General features: G+C 32.8%; 2 protein-coding genes across 2 annotated transcripts; one reads left to right on the top strand and one right to left on the bottom strand.

Moving 5' to 3' along the window:
- The first annotated feature begins 3,717 nt into the window (after positions 1-3,717).
- LOC133862790 (glycerol kinase) lies at positions 3,718-7,955 on the top strand. The gene is made up of 4 exons (XM_062298663.1): positions 3,718-4,016; positions 4,103-4,324; positions 5,398-6,364; positions 7,550-7,955. The coding sequence occupies exons 1-4, from the start codon at positions 3,880-3,882 to the stop codon at positions 7,793-7,795; spliced, it is 1,572 nt and encodes a 523-aa protein (XP_062154647.1). The 5' UTR covers positions 3,718-3,879; the 3' UTR covers positions 7,796-7,955.
- Positions 7,931-22,999, bottom strand: LOC133862791 (receptor-like protein 13). Its single transcript, XM_062298664.1, has 8 exons — positions 22,536-22,999; positions 19,911-20,072; positions 19,345-19,500; positions 15,390-15,467; positions 14,155-14,310; positions 13,990-14,064; positions 12,128-12,271; positions 7,931-10,357 (listed from the first exon to the last, which is right to left on the bottom strand). Exons 1-8 carry the CDS (start codon positions 22,954-22,956, stop codon positions 8,133-8,135), a joined length of 3,417 nt encoding a protein of 1,138 aa, XP_062154648.1. The 5' UTR covers positions 22,957-22,999; the 3' UTR covers positions 7,931-8,132.
- Positions 23,000-25,942: the final 2,943 nt, after the last annotated feature.

Raw genomic sequence — 25,942 nt, 5'->3', positions numbered from 1 at the left:
CTATTTATTTATAGGATGAAAGTACATAGCTTCCTCAAGTGCTTACATAATTGGTCCAACTCATTATGGACCCAAAATAAAAAGGGAATATGCTAGTCCACCCAACAGGAGTAAATACAACAGCTAGGATTTGGGGGATAAGTGGTTCCCACAACCTACAATGTATGTAGTCCAATCTCTTCCAAAGTTTCTTCCGGCGGATTCCAAAGTCAGAAGTTTAATCGATAATTTGTCTAAATGGTGGAATGGACATCTTATTCATTCCATTTTTAGTAAGGAGGAAGCGGAGAAAATTCTAAGTGTCCCTCTTAGCAAGTATGGCCAATGTGACTTAATGATTTGGCGGGATTCTTCAACATGGACGTTCACAGCTAGGAGTGCCTATCACATTGAAAAAGATATTCAAGAAGTTAAGGGTGGTGAGTGTTCTTATTCTTTGAAGGTGCAAGATTTATGGAAGGTAATTTGGGGGCTGAAAGTGCCAAATCCTGTAAAAAAAAAATTTGTGGAGTGCTTGTCACAATATTCTACCAACCGCTGAGAATCTCATTAAAAAGGGTATGGATGTAGACCCTTTGTGTATTTTTTGCAAGTCTAAAGTGGAGTTGATAAAACACATTTTGTGGGATTGTCCTTCGGCCAATGATGTTTGGGGAGGTTGCGGGAAGTCCATGCAGAAGAGTGTTGTTGCTGGGGACACTTTTATTGAGTTGTTGGAATACATTTTGAAACGGTGCACGACTGAGGATTTTGAGCTTCATGTAGAAGTGGCATGAAGACTGTGGATTAGACGGAATTCTGTGGTTCATGGGGGAGATTTTCTCCGCCCAAATGCTTTGATCAGTGCAGCTGTATCTTATATTGAAGATTATCATCAGGCAATGAAGCTAGAGGAGGAGAAGTTGTAGAAGGAGACAGAATGGCGGGCAATGGGCATGGCTCAACCTGTTGCAGTGATCTGGAAACCTTTTCCATTTGGTTTTTATAAGGTGAATTGGGATATTTCTTTGAATCATGCTCAAGGAAAAGTGGGGATTGGGGTTATGGCGCCGAATTCAAATGGTAAGATTGTTGTTGCTTCTAGTTCGTCTTTGCACGCCTCTGTAGCCCTGGTGGTTGCCGAATCTATGGCTGCTTTGCACGCTGTTGAGTTTTGCCATGGTAGGGGTTTCCAAAAAATTGTTTTGGAAGGAGACTCTTTGCAAGTGATGTCTGCTATTAAAAACAAGAGTTTATTATGGGCTACACACAGACAAGTTATTGCTGATATTTAGAATCTGTTACGTTTTTTCTAGCCTTGGGAGGTATGTCATACCAAATTTGTGAGAAACGCGGTTGCTCATCTATTAGCATAGGCAAGGCTCCATCATGCACAGGAACGAGTATGGATTAATTGCATTGCGGTGTATTTTAGACATTTTGTATCATCAAAGGTTATCCCTTTGGTTATTTAGAGCTGTTTTGCTCTAATTGTTTTTTCAAGTCATGAATGAGAATCAGTACTATTATTTCAAAAAAAGAAAAAGAAAAAATCAATTTAACAATGAATATCATCTTGGATTTTAATAAGAACACTTAAATTAATCGTGGTATTGCGGTGATTTTCATGGATAATAAAAGGATAATGAAGTTATTTAGAAATCATGGATAATGTGTTATAAATCAGGTGTATATTAAGTAATTCTATCATAAAGAGCAATTTGTAAAAACCGTTAAATGCAAGGACTCAAGGATCTAATTAATCAAAGTGAAGATTCAATAACCAAATTGAATTTCAGATTAAGGGTCCGTTTGGGTGTGTGACTTTAAAAAAGTGCGATTTAATAACAATTTGTAAAAGTGATTTTTAAAAACGCAATTAAACGTTTGGCAAAATCGCAGTTTGACATTTAAAATCATAGGTTAGCATTTAAAATTATGCATTTTTTTAAAAAAAAGTACAACTTTGCCTGCAATTTGAAAAGCAATTTTCTATGTTTTCAAATTGTAACTTTTAAAAACCCAATTATCAAATGATTCATTTCTGCGATTTGGTTTAAAATCGTACTTTTTTCTCACGAAATCACAATCACAAACGCACCATAAAATTATAAAGACTTTAAAAGTAAGAATCACTTAACAATTTCTTCCAAAAAAAAAAAAAATCAACTACTCGCCATAACCTAATGAAACATGGAGCCAAGTGATTTGCTATGAACCGTGGCGGGTGTGTCTTTACACTATCCACATTCGATTGGATAAGGATTCATAACAATTATACGCATAAATTACTAATAATTTAGGCAAAACCTCATATTGAATTTAGAAAAAAGTACACAAAACCTGTTCAAATTACCACCTCATTGTCAATGTCCCCCTAAACTACCAATTGTATTAATCTCTCCCCTCTTAAACTATCGAAAAATGTCAATGTCTCATCTAATGACAAAAATACCCTTAATAAAATTATTAAAATTAAAAAAACTAAAAAAAAAATTATACAAAAAAAAAACTAAAAGCAAAAAATTAAAAATTAAATAAAAAATAAAAAAAGGGTTTTATTTTTTTGAAAAAAATTTGATGTTTTTCGTTTTATTTTATTTTATTTTTAAATTTTGAAATTTATTTTTAGTTTCTCCCTGAATTTATTTTTAAAAAATTATTTATTTATTTTTAGTTTTTTTTTTTACATTTTGAAATTTATAAGGATATTTTTATCTTATTAAAAAAAATTCAAAGTTATTTTTGTTTTTTTGTTAATCTTAAGGAGACATTGACCTATTTTAATAGTTTGAGGGGAGACATAGACATAATTGATAATTTGGGGAGACATTGATAATTAAGTGGTAGTTTGAAGAAATTATGTGTATTTTTTTCTTGAATTTATCCATTCAAATAAAAATTTGAGCTGTTGAATCATTTATTCAAATAAATAGGTTTTATATGAAGTCTTCCACATTAAGTGTTTAAATTACTGACAATTTAATACAGATAATAACCTAAAATTTGTTCCGGAATATTGCAGCAAGCCACCATCTTTGAATGGAATTCCCGTGAAAATGTGCGAGCGTAACGTGCACTTGTCCGCCCAAGTCAACTTGTCTGAACGACCAATAGTCAGCCACGTGGCAATAGATTTTAACGGCCCTAATAAGGGCCACGTGGCGATAAAATGTGAATCAAAGGTCGTTGAGCAAACCAAGAAGTCCGGAGAGATGAGGTCATATACATCTTGACCAGGACTTCGTACTTTCCGCCCTAATCTGGTTGCTCAACAAACCTGAATTTATCCATTTTATTTACATATATTTACTTTTAATTTACCTCAAAAAATATATATAATTTTGACGAAATTTAAGGCATAAGTTTATGTTTAGGGGATAAATGACTTCAACACTGTGAGTTGTCAATTTTTTTTTTTTTTTTTTTTTTTTTTTTTTTTTATAATTTATAGAATTATTTTTCACCCCCTTAATTTTTCAGATCCCATGACTATTTGAAAACGAGGGAGTTTACCATTGATCCAATTTTAGTATTTTGATATTAAAAGAAAAAGGATTCCTATTCCAATTAAAGTTTATCAAATTACAAATAGCCTTAATTAAGAACAAAAATAATTGGCGATCATTATCCATACGAATTAAAAATTTATCGAATTTCTTAGCCTAATTATTAACAATATCAATATTTTAATGATTGGATAAACCCTGGCCCCGTTTACAAAAAAAAGAAAAAGAAAATTCCTGGCAAATCGGCATCCTTGTTCCCTCCAGTAGCTGACTCTACATCAAGAAGTCCTCGCTCTCTCCCTTTCTCTATAAATTTTCACACTCTGTTTTCTTTCTGGGTAACCCACAAGAAAATTATACAACAAAAGCAAGAAGAAGAAGAAGAAGAAAAATGTCAAACAAGGAGGCTGCGTATGTTGGCTCAATCGACCAAGGAACCACCAGCACCAGATTCATTATCTACGACCGCTCAGCTCGCCCGGTAGGATCTCACCAGATCGAGTTCACTCAGTTCTACCCAGAAGCCGGGTAAGTTATCAAATATCATCCTCTCTCTCTCTCTCTGTCTTTCTCTCGCTCTCTATAAAGTTTCTCTCTTTCTGGGTATTTTGCAGATGGGTGGAGCATGATCCAATGGAGATTCTGGAGAGTGTGAGGGTGTGCATTGCCAAGGCAATAGACAAGGCCACAGCGGATGGCCACAACGTGGACAGTGGATTGAAGGCTATTGGGTTGACCAATCAGAGAGAGACAACTCTGCTGTGGAGCAAATCCACCGGTTATCCTCTTCACAACGCCATTGTCTGGATGGATGTTCGTACCAGTTCTATTTGCAGGTATTCCTTTGTCCATTTCTGGTTTGGTTTTGTTGTTTGGAATTAGTTTTAGATCATTCCCAGTTACAACGATTCTTCTACTCCGTCCGCTGGCGCTGAGGAGAGGGACAATAGCAATGCTGTACCCAAGATTTCCGGCTCCATGTGGGGCAAGAGGGCCTTGTTGACCGTCGGATTTGGGTTGTTGTTGCTTTTGCACTTTTTACTCCATTTCCGAATATATATATATATATATTTTTTTTTTAAAAATTATTCCTTTGATTTTGTATATTTGGGGTTAGTGATACGGGGATATGACTTATAACGTTTAGTCAAAAGCCGTTGTGCTATACTGATTTGTGCATGATTGTTTTCATACACAGTTTTGATTGATGATATTATACGATGTAGTACTGTTCTTTTTCACTTTCTCTAAAATTATTCTTCTTCAATCTCGGTCGAATTGGAACTTTTTCTCATTTTATACGTTGGGAACTCCTCTAGGCTACTGTAGGGTGCTGTGGACTTAGTCTTCTCCTCGAGCAACCTGCAGATACTAATAGAGATTACATTGTTATCTGAAGTTGGATTTGGAATAGGTTTAGGGATGATTACAGTCAAATTGATTAGATATTCTGGTTTACTTCTAGATATAATTGATTATAAATTCTGGTGATTTGAGTGAAAGATTTTATTGGATTGGTTTGAATGATTTATGGGATTGGATATTTGAGATCTTGGATATTGTAATTCTTGGATGCTAATCAATATCAATTTCTTAATTACTCTAGTTCTGTTTGGGGTAGTTGTTGCTTTTGGATTCGGATTGTGATGAATACCCATTCCATTATTTGGATAATATGATTATGAATTGGGTGTCAGGGTGTTATTTGTTTATGATTTTAATTGATACTCATCTCATCAAATTTATGATTATGCATTGGGTTTTAATATTTTTATGAATTGGATTTGAGTAATTTATGAATTTTGCTTTATACACATTTTTTAGTTACCGTAATCTGGGAGTACCTGTTCTTCTTTTTCTGGATGAATTGGAGTGCTTTATTTGGATTTTCTGGTTTCAATTTTTGCAGAAAATTGGAGAAGGAATTGGCAGGGGGAAGGACTCATTTTGTGGAGGTATGTGGTCTGCCCATAAGCACCTATTTCAGTGCAGTGAAGCTGCTCTGGTTGATGGAAAATGTGGATGCTGTTAAGGAGGCTGTGAAAGTAGGGGATGCTCTTTTTGGTACTATAGACGCTTGGTTAATCTGGAATTTAACAGGTGGGGTAAATGGAGGAATTCATGCTACTGATGTTTCGAATGCATCAAGAACAATGCTCATGAATCTCAAAACACTTGATTGGGATAAACCCACTTTAGAGACCCTGGGGATTCCAGCTGAAATTCTGCCCAAAATTGTCAGTAATTCTGAGCTTATTGGAAAAATCTCCAAAGGATGGGCAGTGTCTGGTGTCCCAATTTCAGGATGTTTAGGCGATCAACATGCAGCAATGGTGGGGCAAGCTTGCCGGAAAGGTGAAGCTAAAAGCACTTATGGAACTGGTGCTTTCATACTTCTCAACACAGGTGAAGAGATAATCCAGTCAACGCATGGGCTCCTAACCACTTTAGCATTCAAGCTTGGCCCCGAAGCACCAACAAATTATGCTCTGGAGGGATCGATTGCTATTGCTGGAGCTGCAGTTCAGTGGCTCAGAGACGGTCTTGGGATTATTAGTAGCGCGAGTGAGATTGAGGAATTGGCCTTGAAGGTTGAAACCACCGGCGGGGTTTACTTTGTGCCTGCTTTTAATGGATTGTTTGCTCCTTGGTGGCGTGATGATGCTCGGGGAGTTTGTATTGGGATCACAAGGTTTACAAGCAAGGCTCACATTGCTCGAGCTGTGCTCGAGAGCATGTGTTTCCAAGTCAAAGATGTGTTGGATTCAATGCACAAAGATGCAGGGGAGGAGGGTGAGGTTAAGAATGAGAAGGGGGAATTCTTGCTTATGGTAGATGGTGGTGCTACTGTTAACAATCTTTTGATGCAGATTCAGGTTTGGGCTCTCTGTGTTTCTTTTGTCATAAATTTTCCATTTTAGCTTATAGTTCAACATTACTAATACAGCCTTTTTCTATTTTCTTCCTCTTTTTTCTGCCGACACCCTTTTTATAAATCTGTGCCGAGTTCTCCTTTACCAAGTCTTTCTTCCTTAATAATATGATTTTCTCACTTTTCAACCACTTTAACAATTGTTCTTTCCTTGATATTTCTGTTGGCTTTTTGGTTCTCAGAATGTAGGTCTCTAAGTTGTTGTAATCTCAGAAACAGCCATGAAAAGTTACATTTGGCATTTTCTCCAGTTTGTGCCAGTTGTCAAACAGTGGTGAATTTTCACCAAAGTTTTTTGTGCTACTGTATATCTTTGTTTCTAAGTAGCTCGACAGGAAACCCAAATAATTGAAAGAGATATGGATTAAAAAATTGAAATCATGTAGAAAGAACTGTAGAATAATTCTTATTTTGTTGTATATCAATGTGAAGGCACATAATAGATTTATCATTCACTCCTTGGACCATTTATGCTTTCATGCTTTCCTCAAAATTGTGGAAATTGTTTGCAACCTTTTTTCTTGCAACATGATGCTGGTTTGAATTGCTTTGAGTAGTCTTCTGAATCTGTTTTTCTTGTTGCTATGGATCCCATATGGAGAAGTGAAAGAAGTGACTTCAAAGTTTTTCTTTCATTTCCTCAAAGTTTTGCCTCACAAGTCATCCTATTTTTATAGGGGAGAAGGAGTGTACTATTTTGAATTAGAGTTCATTGGCTTCTTTTTTGTAAATCTTGGTAAATGTTCATGGGCAGCTATTCTATGTTATATCTGTTTACTTAATCATTTCCTTAAAGTTTTTAGTTTCTTCTTTCCCTTCACTTATTTGATTATATGTGAAAGGAGTGGTGTTTTGTTTTTTTGTTTTTTTTTCACTAACCAATTTTTAAGAAATTGTCATTTTCTGGTTGGAGTTTCACCAAGGCTGTCAGTTTTGATATTTTCATATTGCAATGTTCATTTGAATAAATATTAATATATCAGATATTGTCAGTGATCTTGTGAATTTTTTGTTTTATTTGATTAGCTATCTATATCATCATGTGTTCTTGGTGTGTTTTGTTCTAATCAAACTGTGAGCTCCTTTTTGTGGTCCAATAATTGTAGATTTTGTATAATAATGTTTGTAGGCAGACTTGTTGGGAAGCCCGGTCGTGAGACCAGCTGACATAGAAACAACAGCCCTTGGAGCAGCCTATGCTGCTGGATTAGCAGTTGGTTTTTGGACAGAAGATGAGATTTTTGCTTCCGAAGAAAAGTGTAAAAGTGCTACCATTTTCCGTTCAACATTAAACGACGAGTTGAGGAAGAAGAAGGTGGAATCTTGGTGCAAAGCTGTTTCCAGAACTTTTGACTTGGCTGATCTTTCTCTTTGATATCCTTACTCGTGTCAATCCTCTTCCATTATCCCTTTCTTTTACGTTTTCTTTTTTCTCTTGTTGTCTTAAGTTCTGGAATGGTCACAATGTTTAATCTAGGGTACATTTCTGTGAATGATGGAGACCATAATGTATTGAAGTGAATAAATTATAATAATGCTGATTTCTACAAGAACAATATCCGTCATCAAGTGACGAGAATTACAATACAGAAGAAAGCAAGTGCAAGTGAATAACTTGTCTCATATTACAGCGCAATAACCATTATTCATAATCAAATGTACCGCTAGCCATCATCACTACCATCAAAGATGTCCATGGAAACTGAATATATCTAAGGATATAGACGGTTTGACAATCTTTTTAAGTTATCAAAAACAGGATAATAACAGTACTTAAAATCCTCAATAAAATTGAAGCACCGTTGTTGCCAATAAGGATGAATATAAAGAAGAGTAGCAACACCCAAGAAGAAAACAATATAAGATGCGGTAAAACTTGCAAAGAAGACCTGATGATCTATTTCGTACCAATTCCCTTCACTTGCATTTGAAGATTTTGTTGGTGATGGATGTGACTCGTCTGCTCCGGTGCAACTATTCTCTATTGGTTGTCCGCAAAGAAATGGATTTCCTTCGTAACTACTCTTATTAAACGTTGCAAATTGTGCTTTCCAATCTGGAACTTTACCCGATAAGTTGTTATAAGCCACAGTGAATATTGCTAGAAAGTTCAGATCAATCAATACTGAAGGAATTTCTCCACTCAAATTGTTGTGAGAAAGGTCTAAACTCTCCAACTGGTTCAAATTTGAGAATGTTTGTGGAATGGAACCTGTCAACTGATTGTAAGACAAGTTCAAAGCATGAATTGAAGATAGATTTCCTAGTTCAGGTGGGATTCTACCTGTGAGCTTGTTGCATGACAAATCCAATCCTGACATGTAATTAAGGATATTACCATGGTAGGAGTTAAACCTATATTTTGTTACAAACACAACGTTAATTTCTTTACGATATAATAACTCCATCTTACCTCCTTCATTATTCCCTTTTATAAGGTTTTGGAATGTTGAACCTATTTGTTCATACCAGCCCTCAGAAGGATCTTCATTATAGACAACATAATCAACAATTAACTTTCCAAAGGACATGTTGTGAAAGCAGTTTGGTATTGTCTCAGAAAGAGAGTTCTTGGAAAGATCCATTATTCTTATCTTATTTAACCAACACATCTGATTTGGAATTATACCACTGAAATTGTTGCCTCTCAACAAAAGTATTATTAAGTTAGAAAGTGCACCGATTTCAACAGGGATGCTTCCAGAAAAGCTGTTATCTCTAAGGTTCAATGTGTTAAGAGTCGATGAATTGAAAATAGCTTTTGGTATAGGTCCTGAAAGTTTGTTTCCTTGCAATAGTAGGTGGTGAACACCCTGTAGATTCAAGCAAGAAGGTAACGATCCTGAAAGTGAGTTATGAGAAAGGTCTAATAATTGAAAGAAATCTACTTGTCCACAAGGAATCTGACCTTCAAAGGAATTGTTACTCACGTCAAAAGTCCAAAAAAACGTCCTGTTTACCATCCATCCAGGAATTGTTCCTGACATGTTGTTGTTGCTAATATCCAAATAATCTAGACTCCATTGCAATGGTATAGCTGGTAGAGTACCTGTGAACTGATTGTTGTTTAATATCAAAACTGATAAATATCGCAGCTTGAAGTGCTTTGAGAAAAATTCACCGTTAAAGCGATTATTGCATAACTTCAAAAAATACAAGGAGGTGCAATTGGCAACAAATTCCGCTGGTAACTCTCCCGAGAAATTATTAAATGACAAGTCCAAATCTTCTAAATGACTCATCTCACTAATTGAGGACGGAAGATATCCTTCAAAATGATTTCGGGAAAGCTTTAGATATCTTACGTATGGAGTAATCTTTCCAATATTTTCTTGAAGTTGCCCATCTAAGCAATTGTCAGAGATGTCCATCTTTAAAATACTCTTGTGCTGATCTGGTGGCAAATGAAATTTACCAACGAAAGAATTATTCTGAAGACTTAGCTCTCGTAGCCCTGTATTGTTTTGAAGCAACCACATGGGGAAGTTTCCTGTCAACTTATTGTGAGAAAGATCAATTATTTCCAATTCGTGCTGGTCAAAGAGAAACTTAGGAATATTGCCAGTGAGCTTGTTCAAACTACAATTGCGTAGTATAAAGATCTTTAACTGAAACGAGAGGTCATCCCAAACCACAGAATCTTCAGTTTCTATCTCAAACTTGTTGTTTTCACTCCCCAATATAATTACCTTAAGCTTAGAGTGATTAGCAAATAAGTTGAATGAGAATAGACCCTCAAAATGATTATAACTGAAATCAATGTACCCAAGTGATGTTGGGATGGCTATCAGAGATGAAGAGATGTTTCCAGCGAATTGGTTCTCAGATATATCTAACAATCGAAGAGACGTCAAATTATTTAGGCATGGTGGAAGGATTCCATCAAAGAAATTGCCATAAAGATGTAACTCTTCAAGCTTCTTCAGTCCACACAACTCTGTCAAAAGGAATAACATTAGCAATGCCCATCCTAATTATGCAAAAAATAAAAAAATCACTTTATATATTGTTGAGCTTCCTAGTGCATACAACCTGTTAAATCAACAAAAAAAATTTCCATCCGTATTAGGTGGAGCTGCGATTTTTCGTCCTTCGGGATTGGAAGAAATTTTTTCACCCTTAGGGTTTGAGAAGAGGTCTGAGTGTGGCTTGTCTATACGATTTGCTCTTTTGCTTATTGTTTTAGAGGTGTGGTTATTGTGTTTTGTTCTGGTGGATTGTTACCTGGGGGATTGTTTTGGTTTGGTATTGGTTTTCATTTGGTTGGTTCTTCTATGAGATTTGTTCTGGAATGGCGGAGGATCTTACGAAGTTATGGCGGAATTTTTGTCTTTCAGAGGAAGAGAGCTTGGGGGTGGAAGTGGTCGAACAGGGGATGCATGAGATTGGTTCTCGTGGGAAAGCTTGTATGGTGTGTAAGTAATTTTCTGATCGTCTTATTGGTAAGGATGCCATCCGATCAACGCTTGTCGGAGCATGGAGACCGGAAAGGAACTTTAGTCTTCAAGACTTTGGGGGAATAACATTTTTTTACTTGAATTTGAGCATTTTTGGGAAAAAGACAGAGTGAAGGAGGGCCAGCCTTGGGTCTTTGAAGAGAATCTCATCTCCATTGCTGATTATAATGGGAGAATTCCACCTGCTCAAATGGATTTTGAAAAGGTCTCTTTTTGGACAAGGACGTTCAATCTTCCTCTTTCTTGCATGAGTGCAGCAATGGGTCATCAAATTGGAAAGTCGGTGGGCATTGTGGAAGATGTGGAAACAGAGGATGACGGGGTTGGCTGGGGGATGTATCTCCGAGTGAAGATCCGGTTGGATATTGCTAAGCCTTTGGCAAGGGGACGAGTTTTATAAATTAATGGTAGTGATACTTGGGTGGCTTTTATGCTCCGGTTGATTTCACATTTTAATGAGATGAGTAATATTTCTTCCAAAAAAAAAAAAAAAAAACCAGTTAAATCAATGATGCTCCTTCACCCTATCTCATATTCCTAATAAATTGAATGTGAAAAAGCCCCCTTAGCTAATATAGGAATACCCGATTTTAAAATAGCCGTTTGAATTTTCAATTGTCCTAATGTGATCCATCAAATTACTAAAGTGTGTTAAAAATGCCAATTTTTTTTTTTTTTTATATTCCTATAATATCCTCTCTTAAAAACTAAAATAAAAAAGTAATAAAAAACTATCTTTTAAGTAAAAATAATAAAGAAATTAAAAAAAAAACTATTAAATATAACACTAAAAAAGTTAAAGAAATTAGAAAACTTTCAAAACTAAAATTTTTTATTTTATTTTATTTTTTATGGAATTTGACTACAATGACTAAGTTGTTATTTTTGACCTACCTTGAAGACCTTTGAATTATTTTTTATTTCGCAGTCAACGATTTGTAATTTATGCTAACCACAGTGATTAATTTTGCAACTATTTATTTTTATTTTTTTATAAAAATATTTTAGTGTAATTTTATTTTTAATTTGTAAGAGAATAGGGGTATTATAGGAATATAATTAAAAATAGTGGCCTATTTGGGACACATTGGTAATTTGATGGATCACTTTAGCACACTTGAAAATTCAGGGGATTATTTAAAAATCGGCTATTAGTTAAGTGAACTTTTTTATATTTTTCCCATTGTATATCATTTATTACAGGCAAGACAAACTAATTGTAAACATTTGATTTTATAGTCAATTCTTACCTTTAGGTAAAGTGCCATTCAGTTTATTCCAAGCTAATGATATAGCCTTTAGAGAAGATAGTGCCTCGATATATGGAGAAATACTTCCAGTGAAAGAATTTTCATGCAGATTTAAAATCTCCAACCTACTGAAGTTAGACAAACCTACCACGAGTGAAGAGAGACGGTGTCAGTAAAATCTTTAAGATGGTATACCGGCTAATATTAAATAGACATTATCTTTCAATAGCAACTTATTTTAATTAGCCCTAAAATTAGATGATGGATTTGTTAACCCATGATTGCAAGAAAAGGACCTCTAAATTGATTGTTTTGCAAGTAGAGAACCTCGGAGTTGCTTAGATTATCTATATCTATATCACAGTGAAGAAACACATTGTCAAATATAAATTATAGTACGGATAGAAGATCTAGTATAACTTAACACATTTCATATTGTATACCAATTTTTGTTAATATGAATATTGAATGTGGAAGGGATACTACTGGTATTATTAGCATGAATTAAAAGCACTTTGCATGTGTTGCAATCAAGTATTCATTGAAGCCTTTTGTGCTTTCAAGAAGATAATAAAAAGAAGAAAGTAAGTATTCAGCAAAAGGGTAAATAATGCTTATAAGATTCAAATTTTGTATAACCAATAATTCAATATCATCTATATTTCCCTATTGTATTATGTCAATGAAGAACTACAATTATGAAGTTCGTGGTTATCCTTAAAAAATAAATAAAATAAATAAAAAAACTACATTTCTCCTTCAGAGACATAAGGATTTTTCCTTTTATTGATAAGTTATATACAAAGGCACTCAATATATAGCTAGGTTCAAGGAATTAAAATTAGTCTTGTTGACTATATTTTCCTTTTATCCTATTCTTGAGCTACAACTTGTTGGCTATATATAAACACGTGCGGGTGTTGACCACATTAGCCTTCAAGACCATTATGCCAAAACAAAATCTCTAGCTCATCATGTATTTCAACTTTCTTCTACCTATTGTGAACTTATTGTCAAACTAATTAGTCATTTTGATTATTACTTGATTATATTTGAAGCCTAGGATGATTAAGGAAACTATTTGAAAACAAATTCTCAACCGCCATTTCTAAATATATTACAAACATTGGAAACTAGATCATGTTTTCACCTTGTTTTATTTATATTAGACATTAACCAGCTGGTTTACATTGAAAATACTATACACTGATCCTATTTAAGAAACTAATGTCCATTGAATAAAATGGTGAAATATTATACTGACGATAAATAATAATTAAATATTTGTTAAAAAGATAAATTTTATTTTTACCTTTAAAAGTACAAGAGTTATTCCATTTATGCCTAATAATCATTATCCTCTGTTGCGAGCTTAAATTATATATTTAAGGTGTTGCTCTCAAATATTTGGACTACTTCAATTTGTTTATCATAAAACCATTAATCCTCCTTAACTAATGTCGAATTTCTCCATTATTTTTATTTTATGGCAATTAAATGCAAATTCTCAAAGGTCTCTTGCTTCCATTGGGAGGATATAAATTGGGAGACAAAATTGCAAAAACAGAAAATCAAGGGTCTAAGAATAGTTTCTTTTTAGGAAAAATCTTAGTTTTTGTGAATGGGTAAATAATTTAAAAATCTTGCTTTTAATTACCTTCAGGGTGAGTGACATATAACAATTTTTAATTTAAAATAGATTAATGCATGTCTAATTTGAAACAAAGAAGAATATAGTATAGTTTTGCAATATTTTGAATGGGCAAGAAATCTATATAATGTTTTCTAAAAACTTTGAGGGGTAAAGTGGTCATAAAGTTTTTGAAAATTTTAAACTTAAGTCTCTCTCTTTCATTACGTACCTTGGAATGTTAGGGAGCCATTGAGTTGATTGTAACTTAAATCCAACTTCTCCAAGTTTTCCAAAGCCGATATTTCTGCATAACAGAACATAGAAAATTTCAAACATATATGATTGGAACTACTTGCAGTTTTTATAAAGTAATGCGAAATATCAACATATATACCTTGGGTAGGAAAGGATCCTGTTATTCCATTCTGAGCAAGATTCAGATTCTTAAGAGATTTGATTGCAGTTAATGATTCGAAGATTGCTCTGTTGAAATAGTTGCTACTAAGATCTAATGTCTCCAGATTCTCCAATATTGACAAGCTTTCGAAACCTGTAGTAGATTTATTAAAAAAAAAAAAAAGATAGAAGGAAAAAACAAGTATGCAATTTGTAGTTTTTATAAGAAGAATAGTATTTTATAGCTTACTAACTAGATATGCACAACAAACTTTTGGACAACAACAGTACTTCATAATCGTAAGCATTCAGTGACAAAGTTAAATGCATAATACATCTTCAGCTTACTATTGCCACCAAGGCTCATTGCCTTAGGGGATGTAAGTCCACTTGTAAGATATAATAAAGAAGTGAACATAAAAAGATATTTGAAATGATAATAGTTGAATGAGAAATATTTAACTAAAAATGATACTGTCAACGTCATTTGTTTGCCATATGGCATGATTGTTTATTTGTCATGTACATATGTGACAAGAAAAAATTCTTTATGCAGCAAAAAATTCATGCCCTATATTTCTAAAATAATAATACAATACACATACTTTCAGCATACATGTAAAAACCCATGACCATTCATCTACAGGAATACAAGAGTAATATAATTTTACATAACATGGCTTTCATTTCATTTCAAAGAATTTCAATTATTAAAACCAAACTCTTATTACTGCATTTACATAACATGGAAATTCTCTAATGGTTTAGTTGAAAATATAGTGTCGCCCACACTAAATTGAACCTCGATCTATTTTGCCAGTTAGAGGGGGAAGGAAAAGAGAGAAAAAGGAAAAGGAAATAAGGGAAAATGAAGAAGGGAGAAGAAGGATAAATGCATCACTCTCTCTCTCTCTCTCATTCCCCTTTTTCCTCCCAATTTGGAAGGAAAGGAAAACTGTGGGTCCAGGCTTCCTCTCACCCCGTTTTCACGCTACCAAACAAGGGAGTATACTATCTTCAAGGTAACTTATTTAGTTCACTCAAAATAAAATATCTTACTTATATATTTTACAAGATCAGAAATGAAACTAAGGTGAAGCTTTGTAGTTTACGGGTTCAAAATGATCCTTTTTTTTTTTCTTTTTTTTTTTTAATAAAACAAAACATGAAAAAATTTAAACTTGATTGGAACTGCTTGCTGTTTCTATAAAGTGGTACAAAAAATCCACATACTTTTAGCAGGAAATAATCCTTTGATTCCATTCGAAGCAAGATTCAGATTTTTAAGGGATTTAGCTGCACTTAATAATTCTATGATGCTTCTGTTGAAATTGTTGTAGCTAAGATCTAAGGTTTTCAGGCTCTCCAATCTTGGCAAGCTTTCAAAACCTGTTGTAGATTTATTAAAAAATTGTAGAAAAAAAAACTATGCAATTCATTGTATTTAAAAGTAAAATAGCATTTTATAGCTTACTAACTAGATACTTGTGTTGTGTTCTAAAATAACTTAGAGGATCCTATTCTGCAATAGGATTATAAATACTAACAACAATAGTGGTAGAAATGCACCAGAAAACTTGAATAACTCATTGTAGAAAGAAGTAATAGAGACTTAGCTCTATGTGCAATCCTTTGCTTAGCTTATGTCACTAGTAAACCCAAAATGTTTAGAAAGTCATAACAGCCAAATGTCATCAATATATGGTTAATTTAAAAAAAAAAAAAAAAAAAAAAACAAAATGAAAGAAATTGTCTTATGGCTTTTCCTGATAATTTTTTTTTTCCATAATCTTGAAAAGCTAAAACACAATATTTCCCTATTGTATTATGTCAATGAAGAACTACGTACAATTATGAAGTTCGTGGTTATCCTTTAAAAATATATATATATATATATATATATATATAGAAATACTTTTCTCCTTCAAAGACATAAGGATTTTTCCTTTTATTAATAAGTTATATACTACTGCACCCAATATATAGCTAGGTTCAAGGAATCAAAATTAGCCTTGTTGACTATGTTTTCCTTTTATCCTATTCTTGAGCTACAACTTGTTGGCTATATATAAACACGCGCGGGTGTTGATCACATTAGCCTTCAAGACCATTATGCCAAAACAAAATCTCTAGCTCATCATGTATTTTAACTTTCTTCTACCTATTGTGAACTTATTGTCAAACTATACACTGATCATTTTGATTATTACTTGATTATATTTGAAGCCTAGGATGATTAAGGAAACTATTTGAAAACAAATTCTCAACCGCCATTTCTAAATATATTACAAACATTGGAAACTAGATCATGTTTTCACCTTGTTTTATTTATATTAGACATTAACCAGCTGGTTTACATTGAAAATACTATACACTGATCCTATTTAAGAAACTAATGTCCATTGAATAAAATGGTGAAATATTATACTGACGATAAATAATAATTAAATATTTGTTAAAAAGATAAATCTTATTTTTACCTTTAAAAGTACAAGAGTTATTCCACTTATGCCTAATAATCATTATCCTCTGTTGCGAGCTTAAATTATATATTTAAGGTGTTGCTCTCAAATATTTGGACTACTTCAATTTGTTTATCATAAAACCATTAATCCTCCTTAACTAATGTCGAATTTCTCCATTATTTTTATTTTATTGCAATTAAATGCAAATTCTCAAAGGTCTTTTGCTTCCTTTGGGAGGACATAAATTGGGAGACAAAATTGAAAAACAGAAAATCAAGGGTATAAGAATAGTTTCTTTTTAGGAAAAATCTTAGTTTTTGTGAATGGGTAAATAATTTAAAAATCTTGCTTTTAATTACCTTCAGGGTGAGTGACATATAACAATTTTTAATTTAAAATAGATTAAAGAAGAATATAGTATAGTTTTGCAATATTTTGAATGGGCAAGAAATCTATATAATGTTTTCTAAGAATTTTGAGGTGTAAAGTGGTCATAAAGTTTTTGAAAATTTTAAACTTAAGTCTCTCTCTCTCATTACGTACCTTGGAATGTTAGGGAGCCATTATAACTTAAATCCAACTTCTCCAAATTTTCCAAAGGCAATATTTCTGCATAACAGAACATAGAAAATTTCAAACATATATGATTGGAACTACTTGCAGTTTTTATAAAGTAATGCGAAATATCAACATATATACCTTGGGTAGGAAAGGATCCTGTTATTCTATTATGAGCAAGATTCAGATTCTTAAGAGATTTGATTGCAGTTAATGATTCGAAGATTGTTCTGTTGAAACGGTTGCCACTAAGATCTAATGTCTCCAGGTTCTCCAATGTTGACAAGCTTTCAAAACCTGTAGTAGATTTATTAAAAAAAAAAAGAAGTAAAAAACAATTATGCAATTTGTAGTTTTTATAAGAATAATAGTATTTTATAGCTTACTAACTAGATATGCACAACAAACTTTTGGACAACAATAGTGCTTCATAATCGTAAGCATTCAGTGACAAAGTTAAATGCATAATACATCTTCAGCTTACTATTGCCACCAAGGCTCATTGCCTTAGGGGATGTAAGTCCACTTGTAAGATATAATAAAGAAGTGAACATAAAAAGAGATTTGAAATGATAATAGTTGAATGAGAAATATTTAACTAAAAATGATGTTGTCAACGGCATTTGTTTGCTATATGGCATGATTGTTTATTTGTCATGTACATATGTGACAAGAAAAAATTCTTTATGCGGCAAAAAATTCATGCGCTATATTTTTTAAATAATAATACAATACACATACTTTCAGCATACATGTAAAAACCCATGACCATTCATCTACAGGAATACAAGAGTAATATAATTTCACATAACATGGCTTTCATTTCATTTCAAAGAATTTCAATTATTAAAACCAAATTCTTATTATTGCATTTACATAACACTAAATTGAACCTCGATCTATTTTGTCAGTTAGAGGGGGAAGGAAAAGAGAGAAAAAGGAGGAGAAGGAAAGTAAAAGGAAATGGAGGGAGAAGAAGGACAAATGCACCACAGGAAATAAGGGAAAATGAAGAAGGGAGAAGAAGGATAAATGCACTGAAAACTACGTGCTATGATCTATCTCTCTCTCTCCTTTTTCCTCCCAATTTGGAAGGAAAGGAAAACTGTGGGTCCAGGCTTCCTCTCACCCCGTTTTCACGCTACCAAACAAGGGAGTATACTATCTTCAAGGTAACTTATTTAGTGTACACAAAATAAAATATCTTATATATTTTACAAGATCAGAAATGAAACTAAGGTGAAGCTTTGTAGTTTACAGGTTCAAAATGATCTTATAAACATTTTTTTTTTTTTTTTGATAAAACAGAACATAGAAAAATTTAAATATGATTAGAATTGCTTGCTGTTTCTATAAAGTGGTACAAAAAATCAACATACCTTTGGCAGAAAATGATCCTTCCATCCCATTCCATGCAAGATTTAGATTCTTAAGGGATTTGATTGCACTCAATAATTCTATGATGCTTATGTTGAAATTGTTGTGACTAAGATCTAAGGTCTCCAGGTTCTCCAATCTTGGCAAGCTTTCAAAACCTGTTGTAGATTTATTAAAATATTGTAGAAAAAAAAACTATGCAATTCACAGTATTTAAAAGTAAAATAGCATTTTATAGCTTACTAACTAGATACTTGTGTTGTGTTCTAAAAACACATGTGAGAGATCAAATGCCGATAATTTTGCATAAAACAGAACATTTTATTAAAAAAAAAATATGATTGAAATTGCTTGCTATTTCTATAAAGTGGTACAAAATATCCACATACCTTTAGCAAGAAATAATCCTTCGATTTCATTCGAAGCAAGATTCAAATTCTTAAGGGATTTAGCTACACAATAATTCTATAATGCTTCTGTTGAAATTGTTGTAACTAAGATCAAAGGTCTCCAGGTTCTCCAATCTTGACAAGTTTTCAAAACCTATTGTGGATTTGTTAAAAAATTGTAGAAAAAAAAACTATGCAATTCATATTATTTAAAAGTAAAATAGCATGCATTTTATAGCTTACTAACTAGATACTTGTGTTGTGGCCAAAAACCACATGAGAGAGGGATCAAATGCTGATAATTTTGCAAAAAACAAAACATAATTTATTTATTTATTTTTTAAAATATGATTGGAACTGCTTGCTGTTTCTATTAAGTGGTACAAAAAATTCACATACCTTTAGCAGGAAATAATCCTTCAATTCCATTCGAAGCAAGATTCAAATTCTTAAGGGATTTAGCTGCACTCAATAATTCTATGATGCTTCTGTTGAAATTGTTGTAACTAAGATCTAAGGTCTCCAGGTTCTCCAATCTTGGCAAGCTTTCAAAACCTGTTGTAGATTTACTAAAAAATTGTAGAAAAAAAAAACTATGCAATTCACAGTATTTAAAAGTAAAATAGCATTTTATAGCTTACTAACTAGATACTTGTGTTGTGTTCTAAAAACACATGTGAGAGAGAGAGAGAGTAACCCCAATATCTTAAGGGACGCAAGTCCATTTAGAGATGATAAAATGCTATAACCAAAGAAATTATCACCAAGGTTCAATATCCCTAATTTTCAAAGGATTGCTGGCCTTTCAAAACCTTGAAGAAAATTACTAGAAGACCTAGAAAAAAATCTTCTTCATATGCTTCAATACAAAAATTTCAAAATTAAATAGAAATAAAATTTGGTAATAACTAAGAATAATGTTATCAAATTGTAAATGCTCTCATAAAATATAAGATAAAAGAAACCACCTTGAGCAGGAAAGTAGCCTTGCAACTCATTGGGAGTAAGATTCAAAGTCTCAAGCGATGCCATTGCACTCAAAGACTGTAGAATGCTATTATTCTTAAAGTAGTTATAACTAAGGTCTAAAAATCTCAAATACCTTAAGCTTGATAGCTTTTCAAATCCTACAAAAGAAAAGGAAAAAAAAAAAAAAAAAACTGTCATCACAACTCTCCCCTCTCTCTCTCTCTCTCTCATTTTCCTCCCAATTTGGAAGGAAAGGAAAACTTTGAGGCAGCCTTCCTCTCAGCCCATTTTCATGCTATCTACAAGGTAAGTTATTTTGTGTACTCAAAACAAAATATCTTACTTACAAAAAAAAAAGTCTAATTAATATTTTAATGTTTTAATTCAAGATTTTTTTATACCTTTGCCCCACTAAAAAATATTCCAATTACACAAAATCATAGTAATAAATGTAGTTAGAAAAAAATTGAAAGGATAAATTACAGTTTATCCTCCAAACTACCATTGTATTTACACTCAAACCTCGAATTATGGCTCATTGCAACTCGTACTCATAAATTACCAAAATTTGTCTTGTTATCTTTTGTGTCAAATTTGACCATTAGTTTGGATGGAAAGCATCACACATGACTAGCACATGTGCATAAACTATTTTTGCATGACTAATTTACCCATAAATGCACCATTTTAGTAACATTGATTAAAAAAAATTGACACAAAGAGGTGGGGGCCACCTTATCTGAACTAACGGGTGGCCACATAGTCACGTGGCCATCCATTTGTGTCAGTTTTTTTTTTTTTTTTTTTTTTTTTTTATCTTTTTAATTTCTTTATCAACATCACTAAAACAGTGCATTTAGGGGCAAATTAGTCATATATACAAAAATAGTTCAGATGAATGTGTTTCTTTTTCTTATTTTTTTGAATAAACATGTGCATGTGTGTGTTTGCTTCCCCGCGCGTGTGTGAGAGAGAGAGAGAGATATGTATATGATATTTTAATAAACACAGCCGCGATGGGGTAGACCATCAAAATCCATATTCACCCCAGCCCACTTCTAGCTTTAGGAGAATATCCTATGCCCGTTACTTGAGGTCCACTCCATCCAAGGTTGATTTGCAATTAATATTAATATAATAATTTATTATTAAATATTAAAAATTAATTTATTATCCAAGGCAGATGTTAAATTACTAATTAAATTTTCATGTTCAAGTTTTGCTAATATATTATTGTCAATAAATAATATGGTTAATCATTTTATCCTTTTTGTAAGAAAGTCAAAAGTAACTAGAATTTATTTAGATTGTGTAATAAAATCAACGGCATGTTCATGATAGACAATGAGAACTCGTAATAATGGCCAACTAAAATCAACAGCATCTGATTGTAAGTATACTATATATATATATAATTTATTAAGAAAATAAAGAATGATAAAACACAAAAAAGCAATAGTGTAGAAGTGATAAAATAAAGTAAGAGAAAAATGAAACATAAAAAGAAAGTGGGTCATGCTTTAGTTTGGAATCTTTTAAGATTTTAAACATGCAACATCAATTTTTGTTGCAAATAAAACTTGAGTTTGGTGATTAATGTTAAATGTTACAACATGTTTTCCTTGTGTCATCTGAAAATTGATGTGGAGTTGTCAAAGGTCCTTAAATATGTCGGCAAGAAAGTTTTACTCTCTCTCTCTCCTCCTCTTTCTCTCTCTCAGGTTTGCTGCATCTGCCAACGGGAGGTGGAGTTGGCTTGATCAAGGGAGGCGTAGGAATTAGAGTTACCGGTTGGAAAAATGTTTGTGCGGACAGTAATTTTTTTTTTTTTTTTTTTTTAAATTTTAAATTGAGCAAGGAAGCTATATATAGCTTAGTACTGATTTCTTCAAATAGAATTACATGAAATCTTTTCCAGGGAAATATCATTCATAGAATAAAATATGTAAGGCTTCTTGATTTTTTTTTTTTATTAATATAATGGACACAGCGGAAGCGAGTATTGGGTGAATGACTATCCATGAAGTCTAATTTAGTCCATTTTGTTTTCGCATAGCTAGAGAGGGGAGGGCAGAGGTGACTCACTATAAATTGAGGCTTAGGGAAAAAATAAGAATGAGACCTTTTTAATTTTAACATATTAATAAAGTTATATATTAAATATAAAATATTACATAATTTTATTTAAAAATTATTATTCTTGCTGTTCTAGATGCAATATTCTCAATAAAATTGGTTGTTAATATAAAAATCAGATTGGTGATAGATCCCTATTGAATTTTGATCAAATGGTAATTTTAGAAGTCATATCAATTTTGAGGGACACAGAAAACATGGTGTGATATTTAGAATTACTTGAAGTTTTGGTAATTGGCTTATGTGAGAGAGAGAGAGAGAGAGAGAGAGAGAGATATGAAGATCAAGGACATGTAACACCATAAATTCAATCCTCAGTAATTCTGAATTTTTTGACCAAAGAGAATAAAAGGACTCAATGAAATATTTTCGCTTTTTGTTTCATTTGGGTGGAGGGAAATAGATTGAAGACGTTCAAAGGCATCTCTTCAACGTAGTATATAATATAATTAAGAAATGAAAAGCAGGGGCGACTCAGAACATACCTTCATTTGGTAGGCAGCCACCAATTGCATTGCCGGATAGATTAAGAGTTGTTAGCTCCTTCAAAGGCACCAACAGGGACATGTTTAGCAACCAATGCTTCTTATCTTTATATTCATATGCATAGGAATAAGGATATTCATAGTAATCCGGATCTTGGTTTAAGTTGTAGAGGGAAAGCTTGATCACGTGAGCGGTGGTGGAGTTGCACGTGACCCGCTCCCAACCACAACAATCACTCTTTGCGTCGTCAATCCATGACGGAAGAAGGTGATCATTTGCATAAATAATATTTGGTTGCAGAAACGCCTTCAATTTCAGCAGAGCGATCCTCTCTTCCTGGAGGCAGGCAGGTGTGTGCCCATGAAATTGAAGAAATACAAGTAAACCCCACAGCAAGGCTTTCACAAAAGCCCACTCCATTGAGAAATATTGTTTCCTTAATTTCTAGCTAAACCACCTTCAATTCTTCCTTCGCACATTGACGGGCTATTGTGGCCTCATATATATATATATATATACAAGCTTGACGGCTTGATGTCTCACTTTTGTAGTTTACGGGTACATAGATACCGTATACGGTGTACATATATGATAATTGAATTCACCATATATTTATTAGGCTTATCTAAGGCTGACTTGATAAATTGCGATTGGTTTTGTAAAATTGACATGCTATAACATTGTCTAATTGGCTTTGGAAAATGTATAAACTGTACTATTCTAAAAGTACTTTGAAATGAATGTGATGATCCTAATTGAAACTAAGAATAACTAAAAGTTGGGACGACGACTTCTTGGGTCCACTAAAATAAAAGCATAATGGAGTTATTATATGCTAGTTGGATGTTTTCTTTTTCTTCTCCTTTGGTTCTTCTAAGTGTACACGGCATTGACTTGGATTGATGACTTGGGAAGTCATCCTTCATTCACGATCGTATTCACCTTAATTTTCCTACCAATAAATATTTAAGTCTAAGTCGTCTCCCAATGAAACACGCTTTTGAATGGGATATAAATCACAACAATTATTTGTCTAAATAAGTAGGCGGACAGTTCAAAATTTATTTGGACAGGTAAGTCTCATATAAATTCTCACATTATCAGCTCAAATTACTACCAATTAAAACTCAAGTCTAATTAAATTTTTTTCTAGTTGTTTACTTTTTCTATCAACTTACCAACCAAGGCTTGCAATTTCAGACATGAAAATCTTTCTTATATGGCCTTCAAAGTAAAGACATGTTGATCTGTTTTTTAGACCAGAAGATATTCTTGTCTTTTCCCTCTGAACATGTTGCTATTTACTCTCTCTGAGACTTTTAATGCTGATTTTCAATTTGTTAGTCCCTAATCTTTGTGTTGCTTCTTGAAGTTAGAAGGCTAATTCAAGTTTCATTCTCTATTAATCCCTCGAAACCCAATTACGATTCGAAACATTATTGTACATGGTCACAAAAAGTTGCACGTACGATATAGCCTCTCTTATTAGAATGAACAGAAAGAATTACAACACTTACTGTACAATCTCTCTTCAAACTTGTTTAAACATCCACGCGCGCGGATCAACAGATAAATTAACTAGCTATTTTCTTTTTTAGGTTAGAAGGTGTGCTGTGAAAAGACAGCTTTAAACAACCTATTTTTTGTAATTTCTCTCTTTCTTAAAAAATTTCAGATAATTAAGTAATCAAATTTTTATACTAATTAATCTTTAAAATAACTATGAAATAATAAAATTGTCTAGACTGTAAAATTTAAATAGCCCTTTTAAATGGATAACTATATGTTGTTAATTGTACAAAATATATAATTGTAATTATTTGAAATTACGGAAAACACAATTATTTTATTAAGCCCCAATCGAGTTCTAAACGAACTCTAGTTGACCTAGATCTAGTGAATTTACATGCTTAATCAAAAAAATTTGGACATGGTATGTTATACGTACCCTAAACAAACACATGGTAATTTATAAAAGAAGAATATAATAAAACACATAAATAATAACTAAAGGAAAATAATAAATTCTTTAAAATAATATTTTTAAGCAAGAAATTTCTTAATTAAAGAGAATTAGTTATTTAAAATGGAAAACAAACAAAAGAACTCCAAAAGATATCAAAATTCAGGACACGTGAGCTGTGAAAACTGCTTTCGCATGTGTTTATATGTAAAAACTTTGTCAAGAGTGGTCATTCCGATCTCAAATGTGGGAAACAGCTTTCGCATTGCCATGATCGTTCAAAAACAGCGATCCAAGTTACATTGCCTACCAATCAAACATTGAAGTCAAATTGTCTTACAAAATGTCATTTTTTCATTATCTAAGATACAATTTTTCACCACCTTACTTATGTGGCAAGATAGTCCTCCAATACTTTTTGAGTTTTTGAGGGACCACCTTACCACATAAGTAAGGAAGTGAATAGTTGTATATTTAGGTGGTGGTGAATCATTACTTATACCCTAAACCCTAAACCTCTCACTCCACCTAATGGATTACTTTTTCATGGATTTTTTAATTTAATTTTCTCCATTCAAATTATCAATCAGGTGTTGTTCTTTACATATATTTGGAATTTCACATTTTGTGCATTTTTTCCACTTATGAAGCATATATTGTTTTATTGATAGTTTTTGTGATGACGAGTTCGATGCATTATTTGGTCCTGCTGGAAAGAGTGATCAGGACCACTTTTGGTCCTATGGTGGTATTTTGATAATTTTTTGTTCATTCCCTTAATTAGAGGTGAAAGGAAACATTCTAAGGGAATGAGGGGATTGATTGAACGGGGTTGAAAATTCAAACACGTACCCACTAGGAAACGGGACAAGCCTGAGCCTGACATGATCCACAATGTCTTGATTGGGTGCACTAATTCCACATCAACATGAATTGGTTGGACATACACTCTTCATATTGTTACTCAAAAAATATCAGGATTAAGGTTTTGCAATTCTCTAAAATTGGTTCCTTTCATTCATATCATTCATTACATGAGTCTTTTGATTTTTTTTTTTAAAAAAAAAAAAAAAATTAATCCTTACTAGGTATAATACGCAATTCTCTAAAATTACAATCGAACCTGTCTCGAAAAATATCTCATGAATAATGCATTAAAGATATGTGCCTGGATTTCCAATTTGACAGCAACTTGGCTCCACTTTTATAGTTGAATGCATAGAATTTTGTGTTAGGGGAGCTCTAATTCCACATCGACATGGACTGATTAGACCCAATTTCTTAGTGTTTTTTTTTCCATATCTTTCGATATCTTACATGGAAAAATGACCACTACTGGCCCAGCCTAGTGAAGGTAAATTGTCCTTTCCTCAAATTTCTACTTTAAATAATCTTTGGAAAGAAAGGATAAATAAAGTGATGGATATATTTTGTTAGCTAGGA

This window comes from Alnus glutinosa, chromosome 3 (genome assembly GCF_958979055.1).
Source record: "Alnus glutinosa chromosome 3, dhAlnGlut1.1, whole genome shotgun sequence".
Lineage (NCBI taxonomy): Eukaryota > Viridiplantae > Streptophyta > Magnoliopsida > Fagales > Betulaceae > Alnus > Alnus glutinosa.
Note: the sequence above shows the minus strand (reverse complement) of the source record. Positions and strands in the feature narration are given on the sequence as shown.